Source organism: Suricata suricatta, chromosome 12 (genome assembly GCF_006229205.1).
Source record: "Suricata suricatta isolate VVHF042 chromosome 12, meerkat_22Aug2017_6uvM2_HiC, whole genome shotgun sequence".
Lineage (NCBI taxonomy): Eukaryota > Metazoa > Chordata > Mammalia > Carnivora > Herpestidae > Suricata > Suricata suricatta.
The window spans coordinates 55,176,011-55,189,107 of record NC_043711.1 but is presented as its reverse complement, the minus strand read 5'-3'; the positions used below and the strand labels follow the sequence as shown (position 1 = coordinate 55,189,107).

General features: G+C 48.6%; 1 protein-coding gene across 1 annotated transcript in view; it reads right to left on the bottom strand.

The window, feature by feature from the left end:
- Window positions 1-12,864, bottom strand: part of CHCHD6 (coiled-coil-helix-coiled-coil-helix domain containing 6) — a 231,928-nt gene extending 219,064 nt beyond the window's left edge. Inside the window, exon 1 of the mRNA XM_029918640.1 lies at window positions 12,683-12,864. Within this exon, the coding sequence (XP_029774500.1) occupies window positions 12,683-12,769 (87 nt within the window). The 5' untranslated portion in view covers window positions 12,770-12,864. The remainder of the gene's footprint in view (window positions 1-12,682) is intronic.
- Window positions 12,865-13,097: the final 233 nt, after the last annotated feature.

The following is a 13,097-nucleotide window of genomic DNA, read 5'->3' as shown; positions in this document are numbered from 1 at the left end:
CCGGGAGGGTGCCCCGCCCCCAGGAAGGGACAGCTACGTAATAGCGAGGAAAGGCAGAGGAGCCAGGACAGCTAAGAGAAGCCAGGGAACATGGTCAGTCACAAGTAGGCTCAGCCATATTTCCCTGACGACCCTGGCTGACATCATGCCGCTGCCACCAGTCCTCTCCCCGCCCCCTGCTTCTTCTTCCCCCACAGCACCTGTAACTCACGTGACTGGACACCCATGGGACCACCTGCTTGCTGTTGCTCCCATGGATGGGTGCCTCCTGGTGGGAGCTACAATCCATGGGAGCAGAGGGCCTGTCGCACAGCCCTTGCTGCCTCTCCAGCGCCCAGAAAGCGCCCGGCCTACTGCAGATGCTCAACTCTGTGTTAAACACGTGAACTAAGGAAATACTCATTAAAGACCCAGGTCCACAACACTGAGCTACTTACTACCATGGAGTGTGTCAGGAGATAACAGCCAAGATGTTTGTGCTCAAAGAGCTTGGGGTGAGACAGGTGGACAAGGCGAGCTGGCACAGAGCGCACCAGGTGCTGGGCTATCACAGGGGGGTACCCGAGCGAGCACACCCAGGGGCTCTCCCAAAGGAGCCTAAGTGTCAGAAGGGAGAGCACCTGAGATGGGCCTGGAAAGAAAAGAGATGACGTGGAAAAGGTTGGGGGTCAGCAGGTGCTTGAGAGAGGAAGGGTACAAGGAAGGCACAGAGGGAGAAGTCCAAGGTTTGGCCTTGACCAAGTGCAGGTCCGTGAAGAAAGTAAGTAAGATGTGGCAGGCTGGTGGGCTCCCTGACCCCCTCATGAGGGCCTTGAACGACAAGATAAGGAAAATGGAATTTACATTTGCACTCAACTGGGAGCCACTGACACTTTCCAAGCAGGGCCTCGGTTGCGATCTTCTCTTCACCCAGAATACCCTGGCAGGGCCTCAAGGGGGCAGAGGTCAGAGGGCCCAAGGCAGGGTCACTGCCACAAGGGTGCACACCAGGAGTAGGAGGAAGTACAGTCTGCCAGAGTTGGGGCGGGGTGGATGCGGCGGCAAAGGCCACCTTGAAAGTGAAATAGCTGGAGACCCAGCATCTAAACGCATGCACAGGGCAAGTGAGAAAAGCAATTTACAAAGTGGTACAGGCAGTATGTTCTCCTTTGTGCTATAAAAAGGGAAAGAGCGTGCTTGTCTATGGAGGCTTGGGAAAAGCCTGAAAGGACTCATGAGAAATTATGAACAGTTGGCATTTAAAAATAAGAGGCATCTTGCAAAAAGTCTTAAAGGAAAAACAAGGGAAAGATGACAGCAAGGCCCAGGCCTGGCTCACTGGAGAGGAGGCACGAGCGCTGAGCTGAGATCTGCTCTGGGAGTGAGTGAGTGTGTGTGTTGCTCTCATTCCCATTCAGGCAGCTCTGATCCCCAGGCAAGTAAACAGATGACACAGGATGCTGCAAGAGGCCGCAGGTAGAGAAAAAAATAAGGGAATGCCTGGCATCAGAGGGCCACAGGGCTGACCGGAGAGCAGGCGTCATCCCTCCACACTCCAGAAGGGGGCAACAAAGCTCACGATTGGGGCAGAGGGACTGCCCACCTTGGAGGACAGAGGGGCTCCAGTTCAAAGATAATGAGGAAAACAGCCTACCTAATATTCATTGAGCAAGCTGCACTTGCCAGGCCCCTGGCTAAATGCATTCCCACTTTACAGGGGAAGACACTGGAGTCACGGAGGTGGAACCACTGGCCCGAGGTCACAGGAAGTCTGAAGTGCAAAGAGCTTGGGCCAGGACTCGGATCCTCACCCTGGGCACCCGCACAAGTGAAGGCAGTCACTCAGAGCCCCTCAGAGGGGGCGAGGAACTGTGTTCACAGGACAGCCAATTCAAGAAACATAAAGACATCTGCAGGTCACGTTTCCCCACTGACGATGCATTGTGGAGCCCCTGGAGAGGGGTGGGAGGGCGCGCTCGTACGTACTCATAAAACACACGGCCTACTTAAATTAGGAGAATGTCAATATGAAAAATTAGCACTTTGTTAGGCTTAACGTGTTACTCATCCAGACGCATCTAGAAGTAGCAATGCGGAGGCAGCTTGCTAAGCATTATTCTTTGCATTAGCAAATGATCTGATGTTCAAATGTACTGCGGCACCCGCTCCTTCATGAGAAGGAGAGGCGGCATCCTCCTCACCTAAGGATAGGAAAGTGTGATAGAGGGAACACCCTGCCCCAAGTTCTCTGCTGAGCTCGCCCCCACTGGGCCCCGCACGGCCACAGCCAGGCCACTCACTGCAATGTTTTCTGAGGATGTGCCAGGCGCTGAGGTAAACTGGAGCTCTCTGCTCTCTCCAAGCTGGGCCTAGGGCTTCACCAATCAGGCTGGGCACCTGGGGAAGTTTCCAGAAGAATAAGCTTGCGGGTAGTTGGGTCTGTGGCTCCTGATGCCTAGGCTCCCCAACCCCCCGTAAAGGCGCTGCCCGATCCTGTGGTTCTAAAAAGATCTGTCTCCTTGCCTAAGGCTGTTGCCTTGGAGATTTGGTTCGCTAGTCTTTCAGTTTTCCATGAGCTGAAATTAGATCCACCGGCTGCTCACCACAGATTTAAGTCCCAGAATGTCAGACAAGAAGAGCCCTTGGAGACCTCCTCCACTGAGCATGGCACACATAAATGCCCACAAGTGTCAGGCAAGCAACAAAATTAATGGGATGGGCCTGGTAGGGAAAGAACACAGCGCAAGGACAACGTGGTAAGGACAGCGGTGGAAGCACATGCCCCCCAGAGAGGGCAGCCCCCTCGTAACTCTGGGAAAGTATCGCCATATGGGAATGTGGACCAGACTTTCCATTTTTCCCCCAAAGAGCTAAAAATTGAATTTATGTTAAGCCTCCAAGCTTTAAATGTTGGCAATCAATTCAAATCAATTAATACCACAGTTTCTGGACTCACGGTTGCAAGAAAAGCCACCTCTGGGCTAGATACTGGGGACAGACAGACAAATGCTCACAGGGCAGGAAGGGAGAAAGCAAGGAAGAGATAATCTCTGCCCAAGCAGCAAGCACTGGGAGGTGGGCACAAAGTCCACAAGACCTAGGACAGGAACGACCCAGGGTGAGGGAGTGACAGCGGAGGGTGCCTTTCAGAAGGGGACACTTGAATAGGTCCTGAAGATGACAAGGAGTTTAGCCAGTCACAGGGAAAGAAAATACTGTAGAGGGGAACAGAATCACAGGCAGCTCAGAGTACAGCAGGAGCAAAAGATGCCAGCAGAGAGGGCCTCCAAGGGCCAGGCCCAAGAATCTGCCTTTAACCTAAGGGAATGACATAATTACCTTTAATCCTGCACAAGTCACCAACACACCCAGCTGGTAAGAGACACTGCCCCAGAGTGCAAGCCAGATGAAACAAGTAGGAAGGGAGATGAACTTTTCCCGATGTGCCTCCTTTGGACCTGCCTAAATTTTATTACCATTTGCCTGAAGCCTGTTCAAAAGTAAAACGTGTGTGTGTGTGTGTGTGTGTGTGTGTGTGTGTGTGCGTGCATCTTGTGTGTTTTGATTACCCTGCTAGCACCAGGAGATGGAGATTTGTGGGAGACAAATCTATGGGGAGAAGGGACAATGTATCAGATGGTCAAGGAAAGGCAGAAGGGACCTGAAAAAGATGAAGAGTTGGCAAGGACAAAGACAAGCAAAAACAGAGACATGGTTAGAAGGGAAAACACAGACCTGTCATTAAATGTGGAGAGGAAAAAGGAATGTGGGGCCCAGCTTTCTGGCCAAGAAGCTGACCAGCGGGAGCCGTCAGAAGCCTAAGAAACAAGAGTGACTCAGAGGGAAGCAGAGGAGGGGACGCAGGGGAGTCCCAGCGGACGTAGTCAATGACATGCACCCACAGGGTGCACAACAGGGCCTGTCTGGGTTACGTGTTTAGAATCCACAAGTCAACAGCTCATGAGTGGGGCTGAGAGAGAAGGGCCAGAGCCAAGGCGCAGAAGGGAAGAGAAAGCTGAACTAGAATATTCTGAAGGCTCCACCAGCTACAGAGAAACAGCAGAGGTGGCGGGTTTGATCTGGAAACCAGAGCTGCTGCAGCAGAGCGAGTCAGGGACCCCCCACCAAGAGGTGGAGAAGGTAGACAAGAAGCCGGAAGGATCAAAGATGCCTCTAATGCAGTGCCTTTACCTCCCAAATGAGGGAAGTGACCCAAGATGAACTTGGGAAGAGTTAAGAGTTAACAACTACCCTTGTATTTACATGACTTTATAGATTTTACTTTCACAGAGAAAGATCTTCCACACCATACTGTGACACAGTTAGGGAGAATTAGGAGGGAACTTCATCTCATAAAGGGGTTATATTCAAAAGTCAGACAAGGTAAAACAGAAATCACCTTACGTCTTATGCTATATAAATTTCATTGCTGGTTATGCCACAGTACTATTAAAAGAACATGGAAAGAATGTTCTAAGAACCCCTGAAAGTTGCTGCATCGGCCCCTAAAGTACAGCGTGGTTGTGTGCCTCGCCCTCGACTGTCCTCGATCACGGTGAGTTTGGGAACCACTGAGCCAGGTGAATGGAGGCTGCTAAGAGAACATGTACACGCAGGTGCCTGAGTCTTCCGTCCTGCAGAAGGTTGTCTGCTCCTCAGCAGCTGATGGGGGTAAAGATGGAGAAGCTCTGCTTCCCTGTAGAGTGGCTCCACCTCACATGTCAGCTGGGATGTTCTGGAAGCATCAAAAAGAGTAATTCCGGGGAAAGCACCCAGTCCAGCGATGGGCACACAGCATGCACATGATGCCCAGATCCATATGCAGCTCACAGGAGCAGGCAGAGAACTCGGCCATCCATTTCCTGACGTGCCAAGCTGCCATTTTCTGTTGTGGCCCTATCAACTGCAATCCCCCAAATGGCCAGAGTGGGGAGGCTGGGGAAGCCCACAGAGGATCTGTGATCCAACCCCTTCAAGGCACCTATGCTAAACCCATCCATCTTGCATGTACAGAGAGAGACTTGCTGGTTAGAGTGTCAGAGCTCCAGGCCATGGCATCCTGAGGCACTTTGTCCACGAAGCTGCCTCTCAGCAGCCAACTAAGACAAAGGATGTAAAGGAGTATCAACATTCGTGCTGAGACTCAAGAAACCTATCATTGGGCAACCCCAAGGTGGGAAGGAAGTCTGCTGCACACAAATGGAACAAGTCTGTATTAAGGCTGGAACTATAAGCAGAAGAGTAAATGCTCAAGTGCGGTTGTCCAAGATCGCCAGCTTGGCGAAAGGGACCAACAGTTCATTAATTCACACATGCAATCTAGCACGCACGGACAAATGAGCCAGACGCTGAAATAAATAAAACAGACATTGCGCTCCAAGAGCCTACGAACAACAAACAAGATATAATGAGAGAGAGGAAGAGGCAACCAAGATTACTAAAAAAAAATCATCAATCTTATAAAAGACAACAATGAAAAACCTAGAGCTAACATACTTTATGGTGGAAGACTGAGTGTTTTCTACCTAAGTTCAGGAGCAGGGAGCAGGGCAAGGGTATTCATGGTCACCTCTTCTAGTCAATACTGTATCGGAGGGTCTAATCAGTGCAATAAGGCAAGAAAATAAAAGAAAGGGCATCCAAACTAGAAAGGAAGTAAGATTTTCCGTATTTATAGTCAACATCATCCTACTAATATAAAATCATAAAGAATCCACAGAAAAAAAACTTGGATAAATGAGTTCAGCAAGAATCAATATACAAAAAACAACTGTATTTCTACATACCAGCAATGAAAAAATTAAATTAGGAGAACAATTACATTCAGGCATCTGGGTGGCTCAGTCGTTAGGTATCTGACTTTGACTCTGGTCATGATCTCACGGTTCATGAGTTCAAGCTCCATTCAGGTAAGCATAATTCCCACTTCGGGTAAAACATGAGCCCTGGGTGAGTACCGCTTCTCTCTCTCTCTCTCTCTCTCTCTCCCTGTCTCTCTCCCTGTCTCTCTCTCTCCGCGCCTCATGGGATTCTCTCTCTCTCTGTGTCCCTTGCTCACTTGTGCCCTTTGGAAAGAAAGAGAAAACAATTATATTCATTATAGTATCAAAAAGAAAAAAATACTTGGGAATAAATTTAAGAAAAGAAACATAAGATTTGTTCACTGAAAGTATAAGACATCGCTGAAAAAAATGTTTAAATCTAAATAAATAGAGACTTCATATTCATATATCAGAGGACTCCATGTTGTTAAAATGACAATTCTTGGGGCACCTGGGTGGCTCAGCTGGTTGGGCGTCCAACTTCGACTTCACATCATGATCTCATGGCTCATGGGTTCAGCCCTATGGCAGGCTCTGTGCTGACAGCTCAGAGCCTGAAGCCTGCTTCAATTCTGCGTCTTCCTCTCTCTCTGCCTCTTCCTGGCTTGCACTCAGCCTCATTCTCATTCTCTCTCTCTCTCTCTCTCTCTCATAAATAAACATTAAAATAAAATGGCCTTCTCCCCCCAAGTAATCTATAGATTCAACACAAACTTCATCAAAATCCTAATAGCGTTTTTTGCAGAAGTTACCAACTGATCCTAAAATGTATATGGAAAGGTAATGGACTCAGAACAAACAATTTCAAAAAAAAATTTTATATTTCCCAATTTTGAAACTTACTACAAAGCTACAATAATCATGACAATGTTGTACTAGCATAAAGATAGATGTACAGCATATAGATCAATGGAACTCTCAACAGGATTGAGAATCCAGAAGTAAACCCTTATGCATATGGTCACTTGACATTCAGGAAGGTCCCAAGTTAATTCAAGGGGGAAAGGATAGTCTTTTCAACAAACAATGTTTGGAAAAATTAGATATTTCAGGCAAAAAAGACGGATTTAGATCAGGGTTCAATGAACTCTAGTTCAAATCTAACCCAACACTTGATTTTATAAGTAAAGTTTATTAGAACATAGCCACACCCACTTGTTGAGTCTACAATGGCAAGGTTGAATAATAGTGATAAAGACCTTCTGGTCAACAAAGCAGAAAGTATTTGCTAACTGGTCATTTAGCAAAAAAAAAAACTCTGCCAACCCCTAAAGCCTTACCTCATAACATCAAAAAATTAACTCAAAATGGATCATGGAACTAAATATAAAAGCCAAAACTGTAAAGCTCTCAGAAAAAAAATATCCATAACTATGGGTTAGGCGAAGATTTCTAAGCTACGACACCAAAAGCACAATAAACAAAAGAAAAAATTGATAAATTAAACTTCATCAAAATTACAAATATTTGCACTTCAAAAAACAACACTAATAAGAAAATGAAAAGACAAGGGGCACCTGAGTGGCATAGTCAGGTAAGCATCCAACCCTTGATCTTGACTCTAGTCATGATCTTACAGTTTGCTGAGTTCGAGCCCTGCATGGGGCTCTGCCCTGATGAGGGACATGGAGCCTGCTAGGGATTTTGTCCCTCCTTCTCTCTGCCCCTCCCCGCTTGTGTGCTCGCTCTCTCTTGCTCTCTCTCTAATAAAATAAATAAATAAATGAAAATAAAAATTAAATGAAAAGACAAGCCACACAATAGAGAAAATATCTGCAATTTGTAATACAACAGATTTGTTTCTAGCACCAAAAAATGTTGTAACTCATAATAAAAAGACAAATAGCCCTAGTAAAAGTGGGCAAAATACCTGAAAACGTATTTCACCAAAAAAAAATATATAGATGGGGGCGTCTGGGTGGCTCAGTCAGTTAAGCATTCAACTTCGGCTCAGGTCATGATCTCATGGTTTATATGTTCAAGCCCCACATCGGATTCTGTCCCAACAGCTCAGAGCCTGGAGCCTGCTTCAGATTTTGTGCCTCCCTCTCTCTGTGCTCTCTCCCACTCACAATCTATCTCTCCAAAGTAAATAAAAACGTTAATATATATATTATGAAGCCTACAAAAAGATGTTCAACGCGATTAGATACTTGGGAAATGTAAATTCAAGCACAGTGAAATACCATTTCATACCTACTAGAATTGCTATAATCAAAGAGACAAACAATAAATGTTGGAGAGGATGTAGAGGAGACAGAACCCTCAGCCACTTTAGAAAATAGTTTGACCATTTCCCAAAAAGTTAAACCTAGGGGCGCCTGGGTGGCTCAGTCAGCTGAGTGTCCAACTTCGGCTCAGGTCATGATCTCACAGTTGGTGGGTTCAAGCCCCACATCGGGCTCTGTGCTGACAGCTCAGAGTCTGAAGCCTGCTTCAGATTCTGTGTCTCCTCTCTCTGACCCTCCCCGCTCATGCTCTGTCTCTCTCTCTCAAAAACTAAATAAATGTAAAAAAAAAAAAAAAGTTAAACCTAACAACTCACCAAATTCATCAACACAATGACCCAGCAATTCCACTCTTACGTATATATCCAAGAAAAATGAAAACAGAGGTCCACAAAAAAAGAAAGAAAAGAAAAACTTGTATGCAAATGTTCACCACAACATTATTCATAATAGTGAAGAACTGGAAACAATTCAAATGTCCACCAACTAGTGACTGGATAGACAAAATGCAGCAGAGCCAGGCGATGAGATCCGAGTCGGCAATAACAAAGGAGAAACTGCTGATCAACAAACCAACACCAAAAACATTATGCTAAGTGAAAGAAGCCAGACATAAAAGATCTGAGTGCACTTACATGAACGTCCAGAAAAAGGAAATTCAAACAGAAGGAGTAATGGTTACCTGGGGCGGGTGTGGGAGCGGGGATGGACTGCAAATAGGCACAAAGGATCTTTTTAGGTCTTGAGAATAAATGTTCTAAAATCTGATTGTGGTGACAGTTGCTCGACTCTGCAAGTTTGCTAAAAATCATTCAAATGGGTGAATTTTACATGTAAAAGACGTCTCAAAAATATCACTTTAAAAAAAGAAAGGCAAAATCACCATCATCAGAAAACATCTTTCCAAAGCACCTCTCAGCTACAGACCTGCAGTGTTGCCTCCAAAGTAACACATTCACAGCCCTTCCTGGCGATTCGGGGGGCCGTCACCTGTCCAGCCTCAAAGCCCGGCCACCTTTCTTCAACATCCCAGCCCCTCTATTGCTGGTCAAGCACATGGCCTTGGAGTTGGAATGAGCCTCCTGCTCCACCACTAATGAGCAGCGACCTCGGGTTACTTTGCCTCCTTGCACCTGGCTCATGTCTGAGATGGGGAGGACAGCTCACAAGGTTGGCAGCGGGGGTGGACCTGAGTTAGGCTCAGAAAGCAGCACAGAGTGCAGGCTTCTCGTGGCTGACTTGGGCACATCTTCAGTGTCCCCCTCGCACAGCAGTGTCTGTCACCCCGCCACTAGCAGGATCCCCATTACTCTCTGCACACGTTTGTTTCCTTCTCCATTCTTGCAGTTCTTTATTCCTTTGCCTCTTTTTTTCTTTCTTTTGGTCTATTCTGCCATTGGGTTGAGGTCTCTATGAGGGTAAGGACCTGGTCCTTTGTCCGTTATGGTCTCTGCAAGGCCAGGCCCAGTGCTTGGCGAGTACTCTGTGTGCAGTGAGCATTCGATGAGGTGATGGATAAATGGTGGCTACAGGCTGCAGGCTCAGGCATGTGGCTTCTCCGGCAGGGACATGTTTGGGGACTGTTTCTTGTGCGTCCTACTACATCCTCCTTGGTCCTCCCCTCAGCAGTGGTCAGGACTTGGCTTGAGGAAGTAATGAATGACAGCAAACATGATGTCAGCGTAATGAGCCCAGAGGCACAGCTATCACAGCTGACCAGGAAGTGACCTGGGAAGACCACCAGGCGGTCAAGCCGCATGGAGGGGAAAGGGCTGGAGAACACTGGGGTCTAGATGTTGGAAAGCAACCAACTTCAGCTGAGTTACCAAGTATGGCCGCCCCCCAGGGCAGCGCAGTGAGCACACACAGGACATTATGGTCATGTGTGAACCTTCTCTCATTGGAGGATGAGGTTAAATACACTGGCTTAAAGGAGATCCTTATGTATTTCACACATGCCTGCTCTGAAAACTGGAGTTGAATATAATTGCAGCGTTTTGCATTAATTACATTTCTTTTACCTTCCATGGAATTAGGGCTTGAACTCAGTATGTAAATTTATGCAAATACGTGTGCAAAGGAGCAAGGCCCTAGCATTGAATCTTAAGGGAACTAGAGTACTTTCCAGGATCAGGGCCTAGGGATTAAGGACGAGTGGTCTTTAAGAATATTTAACTTTCTCTGAAGGACCTAGGGCAGATACTTTTCTTTTGCATCTACCTTATACTAAACTAACCTCTCATTTGGTTCATCCAATGATCGCAACTGATCTTTTACTTGCCTGCTTAAGGACAAGGTGGGCTTCCCATCCCTCAAGTAACTCTGCTAGTAGGAAAAGCCCCTACAACAAAACACTTCATTGCCTTCACCTCCTTTCTCAATTCTCCCTCTCCCCAACCAGGCACACAAGAGGAAGGAAGGAAGGAAGGAAGGAAGGAAGGAAGGAAGGAAGGAAGGAAAGCAGGCAGGCAGGCAGGCAGGAAGGCAGGAGGCACTCTCACAGGATGGGGCCATGCACCCCACTGTGTTCCTCTGGGCAAGTCATTTATTTTGATGAGTTTGCCCAGAAGTCAGAGTCACCAAAGTTCCCTCTAGTTTTAACAGACTCTGGGAGACTATCAGAACAGGTAGAGGCTTGGTCATACAATTTTCAGTCTGCCTTGCATATCACTGTGAGAGGGAGCTTGGAGGGGTGAGAAAAGGCTGTTTCTTGCACCCAAAAGATCCGGACTAAAGTCCCATCAGTCACTCAGGTAATACCTTGGACAAATTTTTAACAGCCCTAAGCCAGATTCTCCATCTTTAAAGAGACCTTACACTTTGTTAAGGGAACTAGAAATAAAATGTCTGATAGAATACCCCCCCCCCCAAATATGACCCTCTGTCAACTTAGAGGAACTCAACTTCCAAGGACTCCCTTGAATCTCAGACCTTAGACTGACCTCACTTTCCAACACTCCCCAACCCTGGACACCAGGTGACAAAGGGGAGAGAGCACCCACACAGCCAAGAGTGTTTTTCTAAATTCCAATTCAGGCTCCTGCCTCTCACCCTTCAAACAGGAGCCGACTCCTCCCCATTTTATCCTCAACAAGAGACAGATAAGACCTAGCAAGCACCAAATGTGCTAAGTCTTACGCTAGCCTAAGACTGGAGAGCCCACGAAACACTACCGTTTCTAAACGCTCACACACACACCATCTTCGTCTTAGATGGAACCTGGGGATGATACACCCTCTCGGTTTTTAACACCTAGATCGAGACGCACAAGAGAAGTAGTTCACCCAAGGGCACGCCACTAGTGAACATCCACCTACCCAGAAATTAGACTTCCCGGTGTCTCTGAGCCACTCCGAAGTTTAACTAATTCACCTACACCTCGCTCTGGGCATTCTATTTCAACCTAGTTGCTGCTCCGCTGGTTTTATCCGCTGAGCCACTCAACAGTGATGCACAAAGCACCCACTGGGTGCCAGACACAGGTGTGGGAACAGCAGGTTCGGTGAACAGCGCCTGGAGTTGGCCCACCTATCCCAGCTCTCCCTCTTGACATCTAGGTGACCTTGGATGAGTTCCGTCACCTCTCAGTGCCTAGCCTGCCCTTACTCTACCAAGTGGGCAGAAAGAATTCTACCTCTCCCCATGGGGCTGCTGAAAATTAAATGAGAGGCTGGCCGTAAAGGATTCCCAGGAACGCGTAGTCCGTCCCCACTAAGGAACTAAGATGTGAACTGCTTTTATTTTTCCTCCAGGTTCTGGGGACAGAGTCTTGAAACAGACAAGTGCCTTGGTCTCAAGGAGCTTACATTACACCCTGTGGTGGGAAACATAACAAGCAAGTAACCTATGGATACAAGTTCCCTATGGCGATTCGGACTGTGAAAACAACGTGTGATACTGCGGGTGGGAGGTACGTTAGATCAACTGGTCACCCGAGGATACGAAGATGACACTGAACTGTGACAAGCATGAGAAGAGCCTCCTCTAGGAAAAAACAGGGGGCAGAAAACAGCAAATGTAGAGGCCCTGCGCTTGGAGCAAGCCAACACCCTGCGGCCCAGAAGCCGGTAACAGATGGGACATGGGAGGGAGGGAACTGGGGTGAGATGCGCTCACACGGGTCAGCAGAACAGCCTTGTAATACAAGGTAAGGCAGTTCCTCTTCATCTACAACGCGCTAGACACCCACTGGGGAGTATTAAGCAAGGGGAAGGGGGAAAGCGGGGAAGGGTATATGATCTGATTCACGACTTTTAAACTACTCCTGTGGTTGAAGAGGCGGTGGCGTTGTGCTGGACTGGAAGCATCCCACGTATATGGAACACGACGTGTGCCCTGGGGTGCAGGGGTCAAGCTCGGGTCTCCAACAGCTCAACCGGGGCTGGAATGTGGCCTCCCCACCCCTCCCATTCTCCGCTTCCTCCCCGGATGCCAGGAAGGTGAAGCCTGGAGGCGGCCCCCGGGCGTCCCTCGGACCCCTCATGTCCACGGCCGCGGGAGAGATGCTCGCCACCAGGGAGTCGGGAGAGCTCAGCGAGCGAGGCGCACCCGGCCGCTCTCCGGTCCGAACCTCCCCTTGGGCTGGCCCGAGCCCTCCACGCCCACCCGGCCCAGGCCGCGCTCGCTCTTAGCGCCCGCCGGCGGCCCGCTCACCCGGATGCCCTGCAGCACCCGGACCCGCTCCTCTTCGTCCTTTCCGAAGGACACCCTGCGGGCCTCGCTGCTCTCGGTGCTCCCCATGGCAGGAGGCGAGCCGGCGGGCGGCCACGCTACCCGACTCCAGAGCAACCAGGCGGACGCCAGCCTCTGGCTCCCTACACGCACCACTCTTCCCTGCTGAGACACAAGCCAACAAAGCTTCGCCCCATTGGCCGCCTCCGGAGGCTCAGCCAATCATGTGGCGTGGGCCCGCGGGGCGTTGTGGGGGTTGTAGTCTCGAGCGGAACCGCCCTTCTGTAACTCGGTTGGCACGGAGGCGTGGTGTGTGAGTGGTGGAAAGCGAGTTAGAGTGGAGCAGCGAGTAGAAAGATCACCCTTGAAGCAGAGTCAAGGGTGATGATCTAAGGCC